The sequence below is a fragment of the Salvelinus namaycush genome, chromosome 33 (assembly GCF_016432855.1).
Source record: "Salvelinus namaycush isolate Seneca chromosome 33, SaNama_1.0, whole genome shotgun sequence".
In the NCBI taxonomy this organism is placed as follows: domain Eukaryota; kingdom Metazoa; phylum Chordata; class Actinopteri; order Salmoniformes; family Salmonidae; genus Salvelinus; species Salvelinus namaycush.
In genome coordinates this window covers 4,169,316-4,194,932 of record NC_052339.1, presented here as the reverse complement: position 1 = coordinate 4,194,932, position 25,617 = coordinate 4,169,316, and the positions used below count along the sequence as shown (strand labels likewise).

The 25,617-nt window shown below is 43.4% G+C and overlaps 2 protein-coding genes across 2 annotated transcripts in view; one reads left to right on the top strand and one right to left on the bottom strand.

The window, feature by feature from the left end:
* LOC120027643 (rab effector MyRIP-like) overlaps nucleotides 1-15,216 on the top strand; it is a 136,045-nt gene extending 120,829 nt beyond the window's left edge. Inside the window, exons 6-17 of the mRNA XM_038972640.1 lie at nucleotides 121-201; nucleotides 359-532; nucleotides 4,268-4,442; nucleotides 4,756-5,447; nucleotides 6,085-6,373; nucleotides 10,013-10,068; nucleotides 10,408-10,599; nucleotides 12,349-12,510; nucleotides 13,123-13,221; nucleotides 13,303-13,363; nucleotides 14,960-14,979; nucleotides 15,070-15,216. Coding sequence (XP_038828568.1) covers nucleotides 121-201; nucleotides 359-532; nucleotides 4,268-4,442; nucleotides 4,756-5,447; nucleotides 6,085-6,373; nucleotides 10,013-10,068; nucleotides 10,408-10,599; nucleotides 12,349-12,510; nucleotides 13,123-13,221; nucleotides 13,303-13,363; nucleotides 14,960-14,979; nucleotides 15,070-15,216 — 2,148 coding nt within the window. The remainder of the gene's footprint in view (nucleotides 1-120; nucleotides 202-358; nucleotides 533-4,267; nucleotides 4,443-4,755; nucleotides 5,448-6,084; nucleotides 6,374-10,012; nucleotides 10,069-10,407; nucleotides 10,600-12,348; nucleotides 12,511-13,122; nucleotides 13,222-13,302; nucleotides 13,364-14,959; nucleotides 14,980-15,069) is intronic.
* A 2,515-nt stretch (nucleotides 15,217-17,731) lies between these two features.
* On the bottom strand, nucleotides 17,732-20,628 carry LOC120027620. Its single transcript, XM_038972620.1, has 3 exons — nucleotides 20,569-20,628; nucleotides 20,074-20,271; nucleotides 17,732-18,181 (listed from the first exon to the last, which is right to left on the bottom strand). Coding segments are annotated over exons 1-3 (408 nt in total). The 5' UTR covers nucleotides 20,570-20,628; the 3' UTR covers nucleotides 17,732-17,972.
* Between the last annotated feature and the right edge of the window lie 4,989 nt (nucleotides 20,629-25,617).

Here is a 25,617-nt window from a genome sequence, read left to right as displayed (position 1 = left end):
TATCCCTCTCTCCCTGTCTCTTTTGGTTTGGAGCCATTGGGATGAGGTTTGGTTTTAGTGCTTGTAGAAAAGCTTGTTTGACGGTAATTCTGACCGGGCTTTGACGTCTCTGTGTTGCAGGAGAAGCAGAATGAGGCTCGCTACCTACGGGACCACAAAGAAGAGCTTATAGAGGAACTGGCCACAACCATCGTACAAAAAGTACATTTTATGTTTGGGTGTGACGTTTTTGGTGACATCACATCACATTAGCATTGCCCTCTTTCATTCTGTATCTGTCTCTCTCCTTCTCTCTCCTTCTCTCTCCTTCCCTCTCCTCCCTCTCCTTCTCTCTCCCCCCTCTCCTTCTCTCTCCCAGATCATCCAGAGGAGGAAGCATTCCGAGATGCAGACAGAGTATGATTTTGTGTGGCCCCAGAGACTGAGCCAGGGCCAGCCTCAGGGCAGTGAGCTGTCCTCCCCCAGCCAGCACCCTCACAGCACCCTGGCCCAGGCCAACCAGGCCCACCTCAAGAGCTCCTACTCCCTCTGGGTCAGTCTGGGTGGAAGCCCTCACTACACGAGGCTACGCTACATTCCGTAACGCTACCCTACGCTACCGTGCACTACATTACGCTACACACTTTGCTTCTTTGCATTACACTACGCTACCCTGCACTATATTACAATACGTTACACTACACTGCACTACATTACAATACAGTACACTTTACTACACTACATTACACTAAGCTATGTTACACTGTACTATACTGAACCGCAACACACTACACTACAGTATTCTACAGTACACTAGGCTGCACTACACTACCCTACGCTACGTTACACTACCGTACGCTACCGTACGCTACCCTACACTATACTACCCCACACTTCACTGCAATACACTACACTATAGTACGCTACATTACACTACACTTCACTACGTTACACTACCCTACGCAATGCACATCACTACACAAGGCTATACTACTCCACAATAAGCTCCACTATACTACACTGCAGTAAGCTCCACTATAATATACTATACTACACTACACTAAGCTCCACTATAATATACTATACTACAATGCAGTAAGCTCCACTATAATATACTATACTACAGTAAGCTCCACTATAATATACTATACTACACTACACTAAGCTCCACTATAATATACTATACTACACTGCAGTAAGCTCCACTATAATATACTATACTACACTACACCAAGATCCACTATAATATACTATACTACACTACACCAAGATCCACTATAATATACTATACTACACTGCAGTAAGCTCCACTATAATATACTATACTACACTACACTAAGCTCCACTATAATATACTATACTACACTGCAGTAAGCTCCACTATACTACACTAAGCTCCACTATAATATACTATACTACACTACACTAAGCTCCACTATAATATACTATACCACACTACACTAAGCTCCACTATAATATACTATACTACACTGCAGTACACTCCACTATAATATACTATACTACACTGCAGTAAGCTCCACTATAATATACTATACCACACTACACTAAGCTCCACTATAATATACTATACTACACTGCAGTACGCTCCACTATAATATACTATACTACACTGCAGTAAGCTCCAATATAATATACTATACTACACTACACTAAGCTCCACTATAATAGAATATACTACACTGCAGTAAGCTCCACTATAATATACTACACTGCAGTAAGCGCCACTATGATATACTATACTACACTAAGCTCCACTTTAATATACTATACTATACTACACTGCAGTAAGCTCCACTTTAATATACTATACTACACTGCAGTAAGCTCCACTATAATATACTATACTACACTGCAGTAAGCTCCACTATAATATACTATACTACAGTACGCTCCACTATAATATACTATACTACACTACAGTAAGCTCCACTATAATATACTATACTACACTGCAGTAAGCTCCACTATAATATACTATACTACACTAAGCTCCACTTTAATATACGATACTACACTACAGTAAGCTCCACTATAATATAATATACTATACTATACTACACTAAGCTCCACTTTAATATAATATACTACACTGCAGTAAGCTCCACTATAATATACTATACTACACTACACTAAGCTCCCCTATAATATACTACACTGCAGTAAGCTCCACTATAATATACTATACTACTCTGCAGTAAGCTCCACTATAATATACTATACTACACTGCAGTAAGCTCCACTATAATATACTATACTACACTAAGCTCCACTTTAATATATGATACTACACTACAGTAAGCTCCACTATAATATAATATACTATACTATACTACACTAAGCTCCACTTTAATATAATATACTACACTGCAGTAAGCTCCACTATAATATACTATACTACACTACACTAAGCTCCCCTATAATATACTACACTGCAGTAAGCTCCACTATAATATACTATACTACTCTGCAGTAAGCTCCACTATAATATACTATACTACACTGCAGTAAGCTCCACTATAATATACTATACTACACTAAGCTCCACTATAATATACTATACTACACTACACTAAGCTCCACTATAATATCCTATACTACACTGCAGTAAGCTCCACTATAATATACTATACTACACTACAATAAGCTCCACTATAATATACTACAATACAGTAAGCTCCACTATAATATACTATACTACACTACACTTTTTCCTGACCATTTGACCTGACCCAGGAAAAACTGGGCCCTAAATATAGTCTGTAGCTAGGGCCTGGTCAGGGCACATGGACAGGAAAAACTCCTGTCCCTAGTGATGAGATATGAGGACAGACAGGGTTGAGGGCTGGCTGCTAACATAAATGAAAGGCCAACATAAAGTGTTGTTGCGCCACCACGAGCCAGAACAGCTGCAATGCGCCTTGGCATAGATTCTACAAGTGTCTGGAACTCTATTGGAGGGATAAGGACACCATTCTTCCACGAGAAATTCCATCATAAGTTCAATCGTGTTCAATTGTGTTGAGATCTGGTGACGGAGACAGCCATGGTATATGGTTTACATGGTGTTCATGCTCATCAAACCATTCAGTGACCACTCGTGCCCTGTGGATGGGGCATTGTCATCCTATGGGGGCATGACCTAAAGAATGATGGGATATTAAGTGCTTAATTAACTCAGGAACCACAGCTGTGTGGAAGCACCTGCTTTTAATATACTTTGCGTCCCTCATTTACTTAAGTGTTTCCATTATATTGGCAGATTTTTTTGCATTTCTTTTCCACTGAGGGTTGTCACCGGTTTGTACCTGTGAGCTGTACAGTAACTTACCTGGGAAACCTCTACACACACACACACCCACACGCCTGGCAGAATTTCAAAGGGGTAGTCAGAGGGGAGCTTGCTGAGATTTGTCATCGTCCCGTGGGTGTAAGGCAGGCGCAGCAGTGTGGAATCAAAGCCACGTTCCCCGTCTGTTACATTCACACATGATCAAAGCGCTGCGGAATACACAGGGATTCTCCTCAACTCCCTGGTCCACAGAGAGATGGGCTCCCTTTATCAACGCTCTCTGTACACACACACACACACACACCACACACACAAAAGTGTGCGCAGACAAACACACAGGCACACACATACGGTCATGCGCGCACACACACCACACACACACACACAGGCTATGAATGAGCTCTGAGGGAGTGTGTGTGTGTCAGTGAACAGAGATGAGTCCCTCCTCCCCTGTTCTTGTCCGTATTGTAGTTCTCTGACGCCCCCTGCTGACTCTTTATAGGAATCACATCCATGTGACTGGCGCATTGTCCCAAATGGAAGGGCTCTGGGTCAGAATGAGTGCACTATGTAGAATAGGGTGCCATTTGGTTGGGAGCCTGGTGTACCAGGCTCCCGGAGGAACACAAACTCGAGTTGCCATTTCCTTTGAATATCTTCTGAGATTCTAACCAAACAAACGAGTTCCCGTTCAGTTGGATCAGTCAATAACAGCACCTAGTCACTGTTATCCACGTAGCCACCCAAACAAGCAAATCTTTTCCACCTAATCCTCAAATGTTGTTTGTCTGGAACGGAAGCATGGGAAAATTGCTGACCCGAAGAAAATTCTGCGGCTGTGCCAGTTCCATTTCAAGCTGTCCTTGGCTGGTAGACCCAGCGTTCTGTGTTACCTTGTCAGCACTCGTAGTTTTTGAAGTGCGTAGCCTGTCATTAACGTGTGTTTTGTATTTTGTGTGTTTGTGCGCGTGTGTACAGAGGTCGCGGTCGGCATTCTCCCTGACCAGTGATGACTCCCCAGAGAAGGTCACTGAGGCACTAATGGGGGCGGGGGCAGGGGGCGGGGCACAGGACTACGCCTCTCTGAAGAAGGAGACGGCCAGGGCCTCCTCACTGCCCAGCTGGAAGAGTGTGGACCGCCTGGACAACTCGAGTAAGACACACGCTGAAACACGCCTCCTTCATACAGTCTCACACACACACACACACACATTAGAGACAGAGGCACGTCTAGGGCAATCCTCCTGATAGTCAGACACATAACACTCTGCACTCAACCCAGAGACATGTCCATACTGTTACACGCGAAGACATGTCAGTCATTTCTCGTCTCTTATTTGTACAGTCAACGACAGTATGTTACATGCAAACAGGACAATTCCAATACCGTTAAGCTCACGGGAAGAATGCTGTGGTTTGTCACACATGTAAAGTTTTTATACGTTTGTCTGTGCTTGTATGTTCAGGTGCGTCTTCGGTGTTGCAGAGCCCCGACGGGAACTGGATTGCACTGCAGAGCTCGCAGCACTCCCGTCCCAGCCTACTGGCCAAGAGAAAGTCGCTGGTGTTCAGCGTCCTGGAGAAAGAGTCTGGCGTGGTCTCGGCCTATGACGAGATGGGCTCTGATTCCGATCAGGAGAACGACGAGGGGGGCTGGGGGGCCGCGCTCCGCCAATTCCGGCGGAAACTCTCAGACGAGACGTACTACACAGACTCCCAACACGACCCGGAGTGGACGTACACCCCTGTCCACCTCCCGGTCACCTCGCCCTCCTCGGGCCAGTACACCAACACTGAGACCATCAACTCTGACTCAGAGTCCTCGTCGGTACCCTCCGCCCGCCCCCGCAAACCCCTCCATAACGTGATGGGGAAAAAAGGCCCTAACTCGGACCCGCATCTTCATCCCCAGCAGGCTCAGTACCACCATCATCATCATCATCAACACCAGAACTTCCCCTCGTACCCGCTCCACCCGGAGGCGCTGGATGTGAACTTTAACCCCAAGGTGACTGGGGATAGTAGCGAGGCAGAGGACAGCATGAAGAGCGACCAGGTCAAGAGGTCGCGGAGACGCAGGAAGAGCAAGAGGGAAGCGGCGGGGAACCAGGCCCACACACAGACACACACACAGCCCCTCTACGCACAATCTGTACAGGTGGGAGAACGACACACATAAAGCCTTGAGGACGGTTTAACTTGCAATGATTGTGATATGTGGTTGTCTCCCCTTAGTTGAACGCACTGACAGTAAGTCACTCTGCTGACAGTGTCTGCTAAATCAGGGTTTCCCAAACTCGGTCCTGGGGCCCCCGCTAAGGTCCATGTTTTTTGCCCTAGTACTACACAGCTGATTCAAATTATCAAAGTTGGTTACAAAACGTGCCCAGGAAAACCCTGTGCTAAATTACTCAAACTTACTCAAATGTGACGATATGGCGCGTGTAGCAGCTACACCAATCTTGTTCTCGTTTCTCATTTACGGTAGTCGATTAAGCTACAGAGATTTTAGATTTGTAATCATCTTTTCTCCACCACGTTCTAGTTGTTATAAATGTCTGAAAAAATGTGTAAAGTCATTGGTCAACCCTCGTAAGACTATTGAGAAACATTACCACAACGCTATGTGGCACTACAACACTATCATAAAGAAAGAAATACGTGTTAAGGTCTCTCTTACTCTCTTTATTCTCTCTCTTTCTCTCTCTCTCTTCCGCGCTCTCGCTCTGTCTCTGTCACTCTCTTTCTCTCTCCATCCTTAGGAGAACAGTTTCCTGCTGAACGGCCTGTTGAAGAGGGGCATGAGTGAGGAGATGACCCCTGATGTGGTGCCCATCCCCAAAGCCTCCTCTGAGGCCATGACCCCCGAGGACCAGGACACTGTGGGCCCTAACTCTGCGGCCCGTAACCCCGTGACCCCTGACCCCCTGTCCACCAGCAGCACTGGGCCCGGCTCCGGAGACACACTGGAGCAGAAGCTCCACTCCAAACTGAGCCAGCTGGTTGGACGAGCCAACAGCAAAGAAGTAGTGAGCTCATCCGAGGACGAGCCAATCAAAAGTCCTGGAGGGAGAGACCGAGAAAGTGACAGACCGGAAGAGAAGCTGAGGCAGAATGAGAGAGAAGGAGATCGGCCGAGACAGAGTGAGAGACCGAGAGACAGACCGAGCAGTAAAAGTCAGGATGGGGCGGAGAGAGAGACAATCGAGTCAGTGAAAGGGCCGGAACTGAAAAAGAGAGAGAGACTAACGGAAAGGCCGACATTAAGAGAGGAGGAGAGAGTGAAGGAGAGGAGGTTGGGGAGAGGAGGAAAGAGTTTGGAAGAGAAAGTAGATGACAAAGAAGAGAAGATTGTGGAGAAGAACAGGCAAAGTAAGAGACCACAGAGAAAAGAGGTGGACAGAAAGACCGAGAAAAAGGGGGAACAAGTGGAAGACCAAAATGAAAAGTCCGGATCCACGCCCATCTCGCTTGCTATTACCCCATCTGTCCAGGAGGGGGTGCTGTGTGACGGACAGGTGAGCAGAGAGAGGCGGAACAGGAACTCATGGTTTCATATTTCACTTTAACCATAGAGTTGGATAGAGGGCCGAATCTAGAGATATGTATACCAGGATAGGGATACTTGGCCCAAAGCCTGTTTTACCATGGGTTAAGATAGATGAGCTCTCTAGTACATCTATGGCTTTACCCTACCATCAATGTCCTGTTTTTCCTCCCCTAAACACGGCAGGGGGCTACCCTTAGTTATCTTTCAATCTGATCTTAGACTGTCTCTGTATCGTACTCCGACGTCTCATTTCTCTCATTCACTCATTTGTTTCCCCTGCCTTTCTTCTGTCTGTACCTTCTGCTCATCCCTACCCTCTTTCTCCCTCCTCGCCTACCTCTTCTCAACTCTTCTCATCTATATTTTGCTGTGCCATCCGTGTCCCACCTCTCTCCTTCTGTCTCTCCGTCCGTCCGTCCACGCGTGTCTGTCTGTCAGGGGGGGCAGAATTGGCTGGAACTACAGCAGAGGCTAGAGTTGCTCTCCTCTCTCTTACAGCAGGTGAGATCTACTGTCTCTATAACACAGGCCCCGGTCAGGACATCACACACATGGGCACACGTATGGGCACGCACGCACACAGACACACGCACACATACATAGACCTTCTATGCAACATGAGTCATGACTAACAGTCCCAAACTCAACATTCACATGACACAACACCAGAACTATCAAGTTACTGTGATGGACGTAGACAGCACACACACAGCCACGCACGCGTGCACCTATCTGATGAATCCTCTTTTTTACAATGCTTACTCACACACACTGTCACAAGTAAGGCATCATCAAGTGAGACATGGTTGTTTTGTCAGGGACCATAATGGTATTAGTCACTCTCTCTCTCTCTCTGCTCTACTTCAGTTGCTTGTGTCCCAAATAGCACCCTATTCCTTATGTAAGTGCGCTAAATGTAGGGTACAGGGTGCCATTTGTGACGCCGTTTTGCTCTTATCTAGATGTGGCTTATTTTAGGGACTTCTGGACACTTCTAAATGTTATTTAAAGCCACGAAGGATAGATGGGGAGTGAAAGAGGGAGTGAAATAACTGATGGTGCTGGATTCAATTTAGACCTACAAAGCCGATTGCATTAGCTAATATACGTGTTTCCTTTCTAGTGCTTTTCTCTCTTATTCTTCCTTCAATACATTTTAGACATTTGTAAAGGGCTGAGGCTGGGGTATGAATGGCAGTTACATAAGGTGTGAAACCACCAGTGGTGTAAAGTACTTAAGTATAAATACTTTGAAGTACTAATAAGTATTTTTGGTATCTGTACTTTACCGTTGATATTTTTACTTTTACTTTTTACTTTTACTCCACTACATTTGTGAAGAAAATATTGACATTTTACTCCATACATTTTACCTGGCATTCAAAATGTACGAGTTACATTTCGAAAGGCTCAGGCAGGACAGCAATATGGTCCAATTCACGCACCTATCAATATAACGTGTTGTCATTCCTACTGCCTCTGATCTGGCGCTCACTGAACACAAATGCTGCGTTTGTAAATGATGTCTGAGTCTTGGAGTGTGCCCCTGTCTGTCTGTAAATGTACAAAAACAAGGAAATAGTTTTGTCTATTTTGTTTAATATAAGGAATTTGATGTATAGCATTTACTTTCATTTATTATTTTTACTCAAGTATGACAATTTAGTACTTTTCCCACCACTGTACTTAAGTATATTTAAAACCAGACACTTTTAGACCTTTACTCAAGTAGTATTTTACTGGGTGACTTTCACTTTTACTTGAGTCATTTTCTATTAAGGTATCTTTACTTTTACTCAAGTATGACAATTGAGTACTTTTTCCACCACTGGAAACCACAGCTCTCCATTTGAGGTAGAGTATGTCAAGAGATAAATATGGATGGATTTATATTCCATGGTATCCCACACACTACAAAAAGGCTTCTCTGGAATGGGGTGCTAATCTGGGTAAAGTCATGTCCATTTGTATTCCTAAAGATTAAAAGTGACAGCATCTTCTTCCACAAATGACCGCAACGAGAACGTTTTGAAATCATGTTGCTCTTGTTTATATATATTTTTAAAGTTTGTATAAATAAGAGCACCATGAATTTATAACTTTGCTATTGCGGCCATTTGTGGAAGTTACTGTCACCTTTCCTCTTTTGGAATAACAAGGACACTGTGAAGTCTATCTGCACAACTCTCCACTTGTTTGAGATATGACTAAGTGTCAAAAGTATAGATCTGCGGCATGTTCATAAAGCCCCAGTGGAACACGTGGGGGATGTGTGAAACTTACTCCTCAGCTGTAAGTTTCCAGCTTGCGTCGCTTCATTAACTTGCTCTTGAGGCGGCGCGGTCGACCGAGACGCTTGCAGGAGCACGATCACGTGCGTTTGTGAGGCAGCGGTCACGAGTTCGCGCCAGGTATGGGCCCAATTTGGCAGGAAATGTTACTCGCTGACAAGCAAGCAGCGTTGACGTCCTTTGCCCAAGCACACGCTGCGTGGTACCTCAGGAATGCGAGTGTGGAAGGACTTTCTAAAGTGCTTTCTAAACACAAATGTCGTAGTAGGAAATGGAACCGTGTGTTGGAGCCGTGTGGTAACGATGTGTCTTTGTAATGGGGGGGGTGGCCAAGACTCTCACTCCGGCTCCCGTTCTCCATCGACCTACTCAGTCGGCACCGTAACTCTTTGCTCTCTAAGTGACCGCCGAGTGTTCAGAAGGAGCCGTCTCTCATCTCGTCTCATGTCCGACTCAAGTGCCACCCACTAACACCCCCTAACACCCACACTGTACCTTTCCTTTCAAAGCCCATGCACGTCGCTAGCCGGCTAACGCGTCTTGGAGAGAGAGAAAGCGGGTGGATCAATGCACTCATTAGTCCCACAGATCAAAGCTTCAAGCCAATGATTAACTCAATATTGAATTACAGCTGTCTCTCTCCTTCTCTCTCTTCCCTCTCTCCTTGTCATCTTCTCAGATGTACTGTTCTTGTTTGTCCTGTACAGTTGGAGTGTGGTTTGTTATGTCGTGTAGGTTCAAGCCGAGACTGCACTTTCATTTGCCTCATGTTAGGTCCACTGTCACCCTTGCGTGACCTCTATAACTTAAACCTATTAAATAGCGGAACCTACTAAATAGAAAAGGTCAACGGCTCTCCTCGTCTTCCACCCGAAACCTCAGACTCTTCTTCCTCACACTGTTTTTCCTCCCACCTGATCGCTCCGTGCAGGTCGAGCGTGAGTCGTGATGTGTGTCTGTGTGTGTGTTGATTGGAGGTGTAAAAGCTGTGTGTGTGTGTGTGTGTGTGTGTGTCATTGACTGACTTCGTCTGTCATTGTCATTGAGGACCATGCTGTAAACATCTGTCGGACCCTCCTCTTCACTGTTTCATATATGTTTTTTACTCACTAATGGTAGTCATCTTTGTGCTTATGACTCGTATCTCTGTGTGTGTTGTGTGTCTGTTTTGTGTGTGTGTGTGTGTGTGTGTGTGTGTGTGTGTGTGTGTGTGTGTGTGTGTGTGTGTGTGTGTGTGTGTGTGTGTGTGTGTGTGTGTGTGTGTGTGTGTTGAACAGAAGTACTCGGCCGCATCTCTGTGCAGTATCACCACAGAGGTCCTGAAGGTGCTCAACGCTACCGAGGGGCTGATTGGTGAGGCGGGGGGCGATAGCGTCACTCCCTCAGAGTGCGTGAGCGCGTCTGAATCCTTCTCCAGCAGCTTAGAGACCAGGGAGCTGGACCAGAAACTCACCAAGATGGAGGAAAACGTAAGAACCACAGCCTACAGTTGTCAGAAGTCAGAAGTTTACATACACCTTAGCCAAATACATTTAAACTCAGTTTTTCACAATTCCTGACATTTAATCCTAGTAAAATGATTTATTTCAGCTTTTATATCTTTCATCACATTCCCAGTGGGTCAGACGTTTACATACACTCAATTAGTATTTGGTAGCATTTCCTTTAAATTGTTGAAGAAAGGTCAAACTTTTCGGGTAGCCTTCCACAAGCTTCCCGCAATAAGTTGGGTGAATTTTGGCCCATTTCACCTGACAGAGCTAGTGTAACTGAGTCAGGTTTGTAGGCCTCCTTGCTCGCACACACTTTTTCAGTTCTGCCCACAAATGTTCTATAGGATTGAGGTCAGGGCTTTGTGATGGCCACTCCAACACCTTGACTTTGTTGTCCTTAAGCCATTTTTCCACAACTTTGGAAGTATGCTTGGGGTCATTGTCCATTTGGAAGACCCATTTGCGACCAAGCTTTAACTTCCTGACTGATGTCTTGAGATGTTGCTTCAATATATCCACATCATTTTCCTGCCTCATGATGCCATCTATTTTGTGAAGTGCACCAGTCCCTCCTGCAGCAAAGCACCCCCACAACATGATGCTGCCACCCCAGTGCTTCACGGTTGGGATGGTGTTCTTCGGCTTGCAAGCCTCCCCCTTTTTCCTCCAAACATAACGATGGTCATTATGTCCAAACAGTTCTATTTTTGTTTCATCAGACCAGAGGACATTTCTCTAAAAAGTACAATCTTTGTCCCCATGTGCAGTTGCAAACCGTAGTCTGGCTATTTTATAGCAGTTTTGGAGTGGCTTCTTCCTTGCTGAGTGGCCAAATACGTTCATCTCTAGGAGACAGAACGCGTCTCCTTCCTAAGCGGTATGATGGCTGCATGGTGTTTATACTTGCATACTGTTGTTTGTACAGATGAACGTGGTACCTTCAGGCGTTTGGAAATTGCTCCCAAGGATGAACTAGACTTGTGGAAGTCTACAATTTTTTTTCTGAGGTAATGTCAAGCAAAGACGCACTGAGTTTGAAGGTAGGCCTTGAAATACATCCACAGGTACACCTCCAATTGACACAAATGATGTCAATTAGCCTATCAGAAGCTTCTAAAGCCATGACATCATTTTCTGGAATTTTTCAAGCTGTTTAAAGGCACAGTCAATTGAGTTTATGTAAACTTCTGACCCACTGGAATTATGATACAGTGAATTATAAGTGAAATAATCTGTCTGTAAACAATTGTTGGAAAAATTACTTGTGTCATGCACAAAGTATATGTCCTTACCGACTTGCCAAAACTATAGTTTGTTAACAAGACATTTGTGGAGTTGTTGAAAAACGAGTTTTAATGACTCCAACCTAAGTGTATGTAAACTTCCGACTTCAACTGTACATACATCTGAATGTTGGTGGTTGTCACTATCTGGCCACTCTAGAAAGGACCAAAGTGCAACGCTTTCTAAACCCGAAACATAATCCTTACTCTAACCTCAACCATGACCCTAGATCAAAAGAATACATAACCTATGTGTACTTGCCCATCTGAAGTCACTATCTGATACACTTTTCTCCATCTTAGCATGACCATATAGTGACTACAACCTGTATTATTTAATGTAGAGGCTAAACAAGAGGATAGAGCCCTGTGGGATCCCAACATTGTTATGCTCAGCACCTGTGCCCACAGCTCTCCTGTAACATGTGACTTGTCCCTGCAGGTATACCTGGCTGCGGGGGCGGTGTACGGCCTGGAGGGGGCACTGGGGGACCTGGAGGAGGTAGCCCGGGACATCAGCAGTGACACCTCAGACAGAGAGCTGGCCTTCCTGGAGGACCAGGTGGCCACTGCCGCCACCCAGGTGCAGCAGTCTGAGCTTCAGGTAGGGGGTCCATTCATATCCAAACGCCCAGTTGTTTCCTTGACTGTGTTCCATGCTGATTACATTGCAGATGAATGTCAGATTTCACAGCACTTGTGTAGGTGTGACATATGAGCCAATCACATCTTCTTTTGTCATATACAGTATACAGTATGTTTAAGGTATTTTCTGAATTTATTGAGCAACAAGAGAGAGTGGATGACAGTGCTGAAAGATAATTTGTGTTAAAGGGAAGTTGGTTGGCATGTGTCCTGGACGCTGCGTCTTAGACCACTAGATCACCCTAGGCTACCAACCAGATGTTATGATAGAGCAATTTGATGCCCAACTGTGCAGTCGATGACGTGGCACGTCTGCAGTGTGGTCGGCCTGGAACGCGACCAAGGTCTGATGGTCGTGTTAGAATGCAGGCTTAAACGTTGGAGACTGGAGAGAGTGTGAAGGATATGTAATTGTATTCCGCTGGTGTCTTCTAAATTGTCCTTCAGTAGCAAAGTGAATTGAAGGGATCTGCTAGCCTGAGCCTTGATCTACACTACATGTGCAGAAAATATAGTTTCACTTCAGGTCTGATATCCTTTTTCTGAATAGTTTTTCATCTGCTCCCTCCAGATATCAGACATCGAGGTGAGGATATTATCTTTAAAAACAGCTGGACTGAACGTCACCGCCTGCAATCGTTTCTCCAAGTTCCCCAAGCCAAAACCTGAGGTAGTATTTTTTTCCACCTTACAATTATTACACACATACACAGCCTCATGGCCACTGTGCTCATATACTGTTTCTCTGCAGCCTCAAACCCTCGACACGTCACGTCAACAGAGGAGAAAGCTACCTGCCCCTCCAGCCAAAGGTGACGGACTTGTTGAAATGCTCACAAAGAAAACCTGGTTTGCTTCTGAACAATTTGTTTAGTTCTATTTAATCTATTGAAGCCTCCATTTCCATTTCCTACTTTTGTTTAATTAAGTGTATAGGGTTGACTCCCCTTGTTGATTGAAAAAGTACCAGGGCGCAAAATGACCCAAAAGTTGTCACTTCATAAAATCTCAAATCTTTCAGACTGTGTAATGTCACACTGTCTCAAGGCGCAAGTTTTGCCTTTCAACAGTCGTAAAACACACACACACACCCTCTTAATGCGTTCATGTGTGTTTTACATCGATCTTGGCTCACATCACTGTGGCAACACAATGTTGTCCTCTCCGCAGAGTAACGCACCCTTTTTAGTGTGTGGATGTTGGATTGGGGGGGGAACTTGTATTCACACTTGGAAAGCAAACATCACACATCTGGATCGAAAGGAAAGGATTGAATGGACGCCAGACTAAATGCACCAGCTAGAGAGAGAAGAAAGAGAAAGGTTCCATTAGGAAAGAGAGACGGAGCACAGAGAATAAGAGACGAATCGGACTGCTGCGTCATCAACCAATGGGACACAGTCCTTTTCATGTTAATAATTATTTCATTAATTATTAATGGTGGTTTTTCTTTCTGTTTTGGAGCCATCAAGCAGCCTCACCGTGTCAGTGATTAACTCTGTTTTTAGCTTTCGTCTCAAAGAAAAGCACAAGGCAACAGAGGCAAGATCAAAGAAGAAGTCTCATAGTCGTATAGTGTTGATTTCAGAAAGAGATCGACGGAGCGTCTTTTAAAGAGACCGTCGTTAGATTAGAGCTGATGGAAGTATTCTCTCAGGAAGGGATGCATGTTTTACTGTTTCTCTCTCTGTCTGGGGGAACTTCTGAATTTCATGCCCAATTCTGATTAAATAAGACCAAATAGTGTAACAAAAACTTAAAGGACACCGGCTCTTTCCTTTCCATAGACTGATCAGGTGAAAAGCTACGATCCCTTATTGATGTCACTTGCTAAATCCACTTCATTCAGTGTAGATGAAGGGGAGGACACAAGTTAGTTTAAGAAGGAGACAATTATCTTGAGACAATTGAGACATGGATTGTGTATGTGTGCCATTCCGAGGGTGACTGGGCAAGGCAAAATATTTAGGTGTCTTTGAACAGGGTATGGTAGTAGATGCCAGGCGCACTGGTTTGTGTCAAGAACTGCAATGCTGCTGGGTTTTTCACACTCAACAGTTTCCCAGGTGTATCAAGAATGGTCCACCACCCAAAGGACATCCAGCCAACTTGACACCACTGTGGGAAGCATTGGAGTCAACATGGGCCAGCATCTGTGTGGAACGCTTTCGACACCTTGTAGAGTCCATGCCCCGACGAATTAAGGCTGTTCTGAGGGCAAAAGAGGGAGGGGGGGTGCAATATTAGCACGGTGTTCTTAATGTTTGGCGCACTCAGTGTATATGCAATGTAAACTACATTTACGTTTTACTATGTAATAGCTTCATTTGTCATTTTGACTGTTGAATACTTTCCTTACCTGAAATGCTCAAGTATATGTCTATATGTATTTCCTGGTCTTCTTCCAGATAGGGAGTCTGAGCAACATGTGAGAGCACTTCAGCCGTAGTGACATACAGACAGCACAAGAAGTCCCTCAAGGGCACCTGTGGACCCCCGCGGGGCCTCTCCAATCCAGTGCCTTGATCCAGCGTCCGCTTCGGGCTACGCAGGGACTAACACCTGCCCTGTGCACCCCACCCAGCGCTCTCCTCAGCCAGGCACTTCCCCATCCTGTCACCCCCTAAAAACGACCCCATGCCCTGCCTCCCCAGGCCAGGATTGACCCAACTCCTGTCCCATCCTACTCCATCTGCCCCCCCCCGGGCCTCACTCACTGTAACCACCACACCACGACACCCACAACGTGGTGGGTTGATAGATGGCGTGTCTCTGCCTTAATATCAGCATAAGAACACTCCTCACCGAGACAACTCACTGTCTTACTGTCACTTCAGAGTCATTGTAGTATAGAAAATAGAAAATCTCTGTCGGTCTTTTTTTTTCTAACTGTTTGCAAGAGTGTCGTCGGTGTTTGAACTAATGTACAAAGAAGATGTGAAACAAACACGTGAAATAGTTCTGTGGTACGTGTCCCTATAGAGGGTAAACCATGTTTTATACTACTGTTTTACTTTCTCTCACCGATGAAATGTCATGATGAATTGTAGAGCAGACCTGTTCAATGTTGGCATTTAATTATTATTTCTGTGTAAAGACTCAAAAGTAATAATTCCCCTGAAACTAGCAAATAACAACCCTCATTCACTAAGATATGGTCTGATGTTTTTCAAATTTTAGAAAAGAAGACTGCTTGAAAAAAGATCTGGTGTCCTCTCCTGTTCCTTAATTAAGAATTGTCATTAAGGTAACAAGTGAACACACCTCAACCGTTTGAAGGAGGTGATTTTGTGATTACCTAATTACTCTTGTGCTTAGTTACCATATTTGGAGAAGGTTTAGTTATATTGCTAGTAATGTAATGAAACATTTCCGTTTAATTGCATTTACAAATAATGAAGCATTTATCACACAAATAGGCTACCTATCTGTAAGTCATTTATGAACCCAAAGAAGCCGTGAATTGATTAACTGAACACGTGTTTCTTACCAAATAAAAACACCTGTCTATGAAATTGTCACCATTCTAAGCCATTAGTTGTTGTTATTGTTATATTTCAATTATTTCAGCCTTGTGGCCTTTATTTGACATAGATCCTGATTTGTCACCTGTGCTGTATGGCTCCAGTAATGAATTGTACATTGCGTTAAGTATCTTGTAAAGATTTATACACAATGAAGTCTAATAGGCCGTATGCCATGAAAACCATGATTTTATTACAAGCAATTGAATTTTTTTAACTTTTCAAGATTCTTATTCTCACTAAAACAAAGTGAGCGGAAAATGGTGTACGCTTTCTCCCCCCTCTGAAAGCTTTAATCATCAGTTATGTCTGAAAGCGTGTCATGTTTCCGTTTTCAAAGTGCTTGACATGTATGGCTGCATTAATTGTCAAAAAAAAAAAACGTGTGATTTTCATGATTAAAACGGGAGATGCTGTAAATAGTAGTTGATGCAGTGCGTGACATCGCTCCAAAGAGTCCTGAGTGCTCGGCCTGTTTTTGTTATCAAGCGTCTCATTGTAGGAGTACTGATCTAGGATCAGATCTTCCCTGTCCATGTAACTGTATTCATTGTGATCTACAAATACAGGCCTGGCTCTTTATATTGAGAAAGTCAGAAAGTATTAATATAGAGGATATGAAATACCAGGTTGCGTAGGGTTCTGTTCGTGTCTACTGCTCGGTTTTGACAGGTAAAATAGTATGATGTTTGCTATGGTCCATGGTGTTATGTGCAGCTTTTTTCAGGCCACACATAACACCATGGACCAGAACTAGTATAAAGTGTCATCTAGTTGTCCTTTGATAACAGGTTATTCCCATACCTCTGGACTGCTGGGACTTCTGTTGTTTTTTTTAGATGGTATTTGATTCTATTAGGTTCTATTTGAACACTGTCCACTGGTGAGTCCATCTATTCATCCTATGATCGCATTTTGCAGGTTTTGCAGATCGTTCCTGTATGTTGTCGTTGTTCCTGGAGGTGTGTTGTGTATAAACGCATGTTAAATAGATGTACAAAATTATCATGAGAAGCACAGCCACGGGGATCATCATTATCAATGTCCTGTATTTTTATATTGTAAAAAAATAAAGTGATCTCACCTCAGAATTTGTTTATATATATATGTAAAAAAAAAAATGGATATGACATATAAGGTATAATTGCCCAATCATAAACTTGATCCTTCTGTGTTGTCTGTGGGAGATCTCGCTGCCATCATGACTGAATGACTGCAGTGAAGTTCACTATGCACAGCTTTGATGGACTATTCACTCATGTGCAATCGTTTGTTGCAATCCATATCATGTGTTGGGGGAAAATATTAAGAAGCAAAAAATGTATTCTCTATGTGCCAAATTGCTCTGAATGAGAAAAAGTGTAATACTTAAATGAATAAAAGTTTGCATACCTGAATGATCTCTGGAGTTTCATGTCATTTCTAACCTTTGGGAATTAATAACGTGTTACTTATCTTATGTTACAAATAAAATCCCTTTATCAGCAATATTCATACCTATTTACCTCATGGTAACAAAACAAAAAATACGAACTCGCTAATTCGCAGAAAGATTCATATCGGAATTTGAGCATCTTTACATTTCTCTTGATTTACGTCCTGCTTTTCATGAAACAATAATCGGTAACAGCACCAATCTACCAAAAACATAGTTAGAGACATCTTCATTTATTAATCAATATAGATTGCATTTCTCAGTATGTACAGAATACAACTTATTTTTTGGTTCAGCCAGTTTAGAGGTCCCTTCGAGTAAAACATAGGCTTGAGAGAGAACCTTGAGAAGAAGAAAGACAGGAAGGAAGAAAGAAAATGAGAAAGAGACCGAGAAAGGGGGACAATCCTTGATTAAATACAGAAAAGACACAGACACAGACGGTGGGTGGCGAGCATGTTGTCACGGTAACCAGTTGGCGTCCTCCCCTCCCAGTGTCTTCCCGAGGCTCTCCTGGTTCCTGATGGTGTTGAGGAGAAGCTCCAGGGTGTTTATCACATATTCAGGGTGTCTGAGCCCACCGCTGCCCCCTCCTCTGCTCTGCCTCTTCCCAAAGCGCCCGATGGGCCTCACCCCACGCCCCACGTACCACAATGGATCTATCTCTGGACCTGACAAAGAAAAGACGCGGGATGAGTGGAAGCAATATATATATATATATATATTCAAACCTTAACTTGATGCTTCCACTCATCCCGCACATATATACAGTATATATACACACACAGTATATACAAGCATGTCCTCGCAATCACAGACAGACAGAAACACACACACTCAAACTCTCTGACAAGCACACACAAATGCCTGTACACAAAGTAGCCTACATAGTTGTACCGTTATGCCTAAACAGTATGTCACATTTGATAGTCAGACCTAATAACTCGTCATGTTGCTGTTCCATAACTAGTAGTAATGTTGTAAAGGACACAATGTTTTGGTATTGGTATGAGCACTAATGTGATATGAACAATAACGTGATATGAACAATAACGTGATATGAACAATAACCCGGTATGAGCAATAACGTGATATGAACAATAATGTGATATGAACAATAACCCGGTATGAGCAATAACGTGATATGAACAATAATGTGATATGAACAATAACCCGGTATGAGCAATAACGTGATATGAACCATAACCCGGTATGAACAATAACGTGATATGAACAATAACGCGGTATGAGCAATAATGTGGTATGAACAATAACGTGATATGAACAATAACCCGGTATGAACAATAACGTGATATGAACAATAATGTGGTATGAACAATAATGTGGTATGAACAATAACCCGGTATGAACAATAATGTGGTATGAACAATAATGTGGTATGAACAATAACGTGATATGAACAATAATGTGGTATGAACAATAACCCGGTATGAACAATAACCCGGTATGAACAATAACCCTGTATGAACAATAACGCGATTTGAACAATAACGTGGTATGAACAATAACCCGGTATGAGCAATAACCCGGTATGAACAATAACGTGGTATGAACAATAACGTGATTTGAACAATAACGTGATATGAACAATAACGTGGTATGAACAATAATGTGGTATGAACAATAATGTGGTATGAACAATAATGTGGTATGAACAATAACGTGGTATGAACAATAATGTGGTATGAACAATAATGTGGTGTGAACAATAAAGTGATTTGAACAATAACGTGATATGAACAATAATGTGATATGAACAATAACCCGGTATGAACAATAATGTGGTGTGAACAATAACCTGGTATGAACAATAACGTGATATGAACAATAAAGTGGTATGAACAATAACATGTATAAACAATAAGGTGGTATGATCAATAACCTGGTATGAACAATACTATTTTGGCTACAAACAATAACCTGGTATGAACAATAATGTGGTGTGAACAATAAAGTGGTATGAACAATAACATGTATAAACAATAAGGTGGTATGATCAATAACCTGGTATGAACAATACTATTTTGGCTACAAACAATAACCTGGTATGAACAATACCATTTAGGCTATGAACAATAACCTGAAAGTAGATGTCACCTTTTCATCATGCAGTGGAGGTCCATTTACTGGATTTTAGGGTTTATAAGACAGTTACACTGTGGTTATTTAATTTATAAACCCCATATCAATAATGATAAAAACCTTAGATAATATTATGATATAACAAAATGTATTTTTTAGAATCATTGTAGATCATATCACGTTATCAGTGTGATATGTGTTACCCATTCAAAATTTGTTTATTATGATTGTATTTGTTTATTAACACATTTTACCACACCCTTTATAAACCATTTGTAATAGGTTAGAAATCTGAAATATGATTTATATTAATTAACATACAAAAACATAATTTTATGAAATAAAATGTGCAATCCATGTGTAATATCCATATAGTCACCAATGTCACCTTTCAAGATTAAAAGCTTATAGGAGACAGATCATTTATTTTTATTCGAAAATAAAACGAGTGTCAACTTACTTCTATTGTCGACATTGTGGACGATATGAAAGTCGTGCTCCACTGTGGTACTGTGTACACAGGTGACCGTCGTGGAGAGCAGCAGCAGCAGCACCGTGAGCGCAGCCGTCAGCCAGCGGGTCCCCAGGACGCACTCTCTCACCGTCACCGGGCACGCCACTCTAGTCTCAGGAATCATTCTAGATGGACAGCAAGGCACTGCACGTGGACCGTTTTGTTATAAAACGACATAAAGGTAAAGATAAATGGTTGAACTCGACTTTAGACTTGTATCAATGTCATCTCGTCCTAACTTTTCAAATAGCCGGTTTCACGCGTAATTGCGCACGATTGCGTAATCTTAGAAAAGACAGATATGTCTACCAATGAATTATCTACTCTGACACAAGGTTACCTAATAACTGAATAAATAATTTATCATCCTAAATACGTGTTTACCTTTTATATATAAAAGTCTAGCGGTTTGTGGACGACACACAACTAGCTTAAACTTACTGTAAACTTGTGTAGCTTTGTAGAGGTTTTTGTCGGTGGAGGGTTTCCTCGTGTGAGGTTCTTCATTGGCGGGAAGGGTGTGAGCGGGAGTTTATATATTCCCGGACTGCCCATATTAGATGATGAATCAAGAACGTCACATATGATACTCCGGTGGATAAAGTCACCCCACCACTTCCTCCTCGTCCACTCCTTCTTGCCTCTTCTTTCCTTTAAGAATAAAAAAGTAATTTAATTGGAGTTTTCCTCGGTCATGGCACGCCGCGGTGCACTCCATCAAGTAGTCAATGACATGTGGACAACATTAACTTAGTAGACGGCCCGCTTTGGGGACCTTCACTTCAAGTACAAGACAGTGGCCCAGAGTTGTGGAGGCGGGTATGCGTCAATCATCTTGATTAGTATCGACAAGTCCTTTCGTTGTCATAGCACCAACCAGATAGTGGAAAACTGATCAATGAGTATCATTTTCAATAAATAAACTTGTGTATGTCAAATAAAATTCACTCATATTGTAATTCATTATAGGTAACTGAAATCTGGAGCACTGGACAGTTGCTTCAATGTAACATGGTAAATGGTTATATCCTATCATAGGCCTACATTCTATGGTGATGTGCATGATTCACACATGTACATTAACACATTGATCAATGCAAAACGTGAGTTGTATTCGCGCATGTGACAAAGAACATTTGATTTGAATACCACTTTATTGAACACTCACGTTTTGCACTACCTTACAGTGAAATGCTTACTTACAAGCCCTTAACCAACAATGCAGTTTTAAGAAAATCCCCCAAAAAGTAAGAGATAAGAATAAATAAGAGCAGCAGTAAATAACAATAGCTGGGCTGTATACAGGAGGTACCGGTACAGAGTCAATGTACCAATGTGCAGGGGGCACCGGTGTAGAGGTAATTGAGGTAATTATGTACATGTAAGTGGAGTTATTAAAATGGCTGTGCATAGTAATAACAGAGAGTAGCAGCAGCGTATGGGGGGGGGGGGGGGGTGCAAATAGTCTGGGTAGCCATGTGATTATCTGTTCGGGAGTCTTATGGCTTGGGGGTAGAAGCTGTTTAGAAGCCTCTTGGACCTAGACTTGGCGCTCCGGTACCGCTTTGCCGTGCGGTAGCAGAAAGAACAGTCTATGACTAGGGTGGCTGGAGTCTTTGACAATTTTTAGGGCCTTCCTCTGACACCGCCTGGTATAGAGGTCCTGGATGGCAGGAAGCTTGGCCCTGGTGATGTACTGGGCCATTCACACTACCCTCTGTAGTGCCTTGCGGTTGGAGGCCGAACAGTTTCCATACCAGGCAGTGATGCAACCCATCAGGATGCTCTCGATGGTGCAGCTGTAAAACCTTTTGAGGATCTGAGGACCCATGCCAAATCTTTTCAGTCTCTTGGGGGGAATAGGTTTGGTCGTGTCCCTCTTCACGACTGTCTTGGTGTGCTTGGACCATGTTAGTTTGTTGGTGATGTGGTTGCCAAGGAACTTGAATCTCTCAACCTGCTCCACTACAGCCCCGTTGATGAGAATGGGGGCGTGCCCGGTCCTCCTTTTCCTGTAGTCCACAATCATCTCCTTTGTCTTGATCACGTTGAGGGAGAGGTTGTTGTCCTTGCACCACACGGTCAGGTCTCTGACCTACTCCCTATATGCTGTCTCGGTGATCAGTCGGTGATCAGGCTTACTACTATTGTGTCATCAGCAAACTTAATGATGGTGTTGGAGTCGTACCAGGCCGTGCAGTCATGAGTGAACAGGGAGTACAGGAGGGGACTGAGCACGCACCCCTGAGGGGGCCCAGTGTTGAGGATCCGCGTGGCGGATGTGTTGTTACCTACCCTTACCACCTGGGGGCGGCCCGTCAGGAAGTCCAGGATCCAGTTGCGGAGGGAGGTGTTTAGTCCCAAGGTCCTTAGCTTAGTGCTGAGCTTTGAGGGCACGATGGTGTTGAATGCTGAGCTGCCGTCAATGAATAGCATTCTCACATAGGTGTTCCTTTTGTCCAGATGGGAAAGGGTAGTGTGGAGTAGAATAGAGATTGCATCATCTGTGGATCTGTTGGTGCGGTATGCAAATTGGAGTGGGTCTAGGATTTCTGGGATAATGGTGTTGACGTGAGCCATGACCAGCCTTTCAAGGCATTTCATGGTTACAGATGGGAGTGCTACGGGTCGGTAGTAATTTAGTGTTCTTGGGCACAGGGACAATGGTGGTCTGCTTGAAACATGTTGGTATTACAGATTCAGACAGGGAGAGGTTGAACATGTCAGTGAAGACATTTGGCAGTTGGTCAGCGCATGCTCTGAGTACACGTCCTGGTAATCCATCTGGCCCAGCGGCCTTGTGAATGTTGACCTGTTTAAAAGGTCTTACTCACATCGGCTGCGGAGAGTGTGATCACACAGTCGTCCAGAACAGCTGATCCGCTCATGCGTGTTTCAGTGTTACTTGCCTCGAAGTGAGCATAGAAGTAGTTTAGTTTGTATGCGAGGTTCGTGCCACTGGGCAGCTCTCAGCTGTGCTTCCCTTTGTAGTCTGTAATAGTTTGCAAGCCCTGCCTCATCCGACAGGCATCGGAGCCGGTGTAGTACGATTCGATCTTAGTCCTGTATTGAAGCTTTGCCTGTTTGATGGTTCCTCAGAGGGCATAGCGGGATTTCTTGTAAGCTTCCGGGTTAGAGTCCCGCTCCTTGAAAGCAGCAGCTCTACCCTTTAGCTCAGTGCGAATGTTGACTGCAATCCATGGCTTCTGGTTCGGGTATATATGTACGGTCACTGTGGGGACGACGTCCTCGATGCACTTATTGATAAAGCTTGTCACTGATGTGGTGTACTCCTCAATGCCATCGGAAGAATCCTGGAACATATTCCAGTCTGTGCTAGCAAAACTGTCCTGTAGTTTAGCATCTGCTTCATCTGACCACTTTTTTATAGACCGAGTCACTGGTGCTTCCTGCTTTAATTTTTGCTTGTAAGCAGGAATCAGGAGGAAAGAGTTATGGTCAGATTTGCCAAATGGAAGGCGAGGGAGAGCTTTGTACTCGTCTCTGTGTGTGGAGTAAAGGTGGTCTAGAATTTTTTTTCCCTCTGGTTGCACATTTAACATGCTGATAGATATTAGGTAAAACTGATTTAAGTTTCCCTGCATTAAAGTCCCCGGCCACTAGGAGCACCGCCTCTGGATGAACGTTTTTCTGTATGTTTATGGCGGAATACAGCTGATTGAGTGCGGTTTTAGTGCCAGCCTCGGTCTGTGGTTGTATCTAGACAGCTACGAAAATACAGATGAAAACTCTCTAGGTAGATAGTGTGGTCTACAGCTTATCATGAGATACTCTACCTCAGGTGAGCAAAACCTTGAGACTTCCTTAGATATTGTGCACCAGCTGTTGTTTATAAATATGCATAGGCCCCGTGTCTTACCAGAGGCTGCTGTTCTATTCACTGTTCTATCCAGTGTATAACCCACCAGCTGTATGTTATTAATGTCGTCGTTCAGCCACGACTCGGTGAAACATAAGATATTACAGTTTTTAATGTCCCGTTGGTAGGATATACGTGCTTTCAGTTCGTCACATTTATTTTCCAGCGAATCACGGGGATCTGGGCCTTGTCGGGCGTCCGTAGTATATCCCTCGCGTCCGACTCATTGAAGAAGAACTCCTCGTCCAATTTGAGATCCAGAAGCTCTTTTCGGTCATAAAAGACGGTTGCAGCAACATTATGTACCAAACAAGTTACGAACAACTCGAAAAAACAAACAAAATAGCATGGTTGGTTAAGAGCCGATAAGACGGCAGCCCTACCCTCCGGCGCCATCTTCACCTCTCTATTGAGTGTGGTGTCAATGAGTTTGCAAAGGTCCGAACATAGTGTTCTAACATGATGACATAATGTGGTGACAAAAGCACAGCTAGGTGAGAGAGATGAGTCACAGGTGGCAGTCCGGTTGAGGAGGAGATGTTCAGAGTAAAACTGAAATGTCAAAAATGTGATGGTAGTTTTGGCCTCAGGCCCATGACTACAGTAGGTCCAGTGAGAGGATATGTCTAAATAAAGATTAGATACAAAAGAGACACACCTGGTCACCCCTTGATTTAATATTATTGGTGTGGTTTGTAAGAAAAAATCTGTCCCCACAAAAAAATGTTTTTTTTTACATGTCAGAATTCATAAGCACATAATTGAGACAGTGGCATTATCTATAATTCTAAGCTCTTAATTCAAAGCTCTTGTTGGATATTGTAGTACTTCATTGGCCTGTTTAGTATGGGTGATGCACTATTCACTTTGGGGGAAGGCAGTTTGGTTCTCCTCCATAGATTAGGACAGCCATTATTGCCCTGTTGAAGGGGATCAGATGCTATGATGTAAGTAAGAGTTCACCCAACAAGAGAGGATTGCTGTGATAATGACCAAATTACTACCGGAGGATGTGTAATCATGGCTCAGGTGTGGCTCAACGCTTGAAGATGCACATTGCGTATTATTGATTTCTGACGAGGAGCTCTCATTTGCAACAGAACAAATATAAGCATCCACCAGATGCTCAACCACTATCAGATTTTGCCCGAGGTTTGAGCAACTGTGCAGTCATGTCCAAAATGTATTTGAACTGCTGTTAATAATTCATTTTTTTTTGCCTCCCAAAATATGAGGCCACCATTTTACAAAAATAATAAGACTTAACTATTATGTCAGATACGAAGAGCAGCTGAATATGTTTTCATACGGTAAATCCACACAAATAGCTAAAAAGAACATATGCACATATAATGAGAACACCTCTTGTGCCCCAATGATTATGTTGTGCCCCTTTAGCGTAAAAACATTAGATCAGATGGATATTGAGTCTGATCCCTGATCGTCCAGAACCATTGGACTTCTCCTCTCCCAATCTGGGCTAAAGACGTCGTAGGTCTTTCTCAACGTTTGGTGAAATCCTCAAAATCTTGCCTCGGCAAGTTTTACCACCCACTAATTTCACACGAATTAAGTCAGAACGTCACATAGCAGTCTCATTAACCTATGCT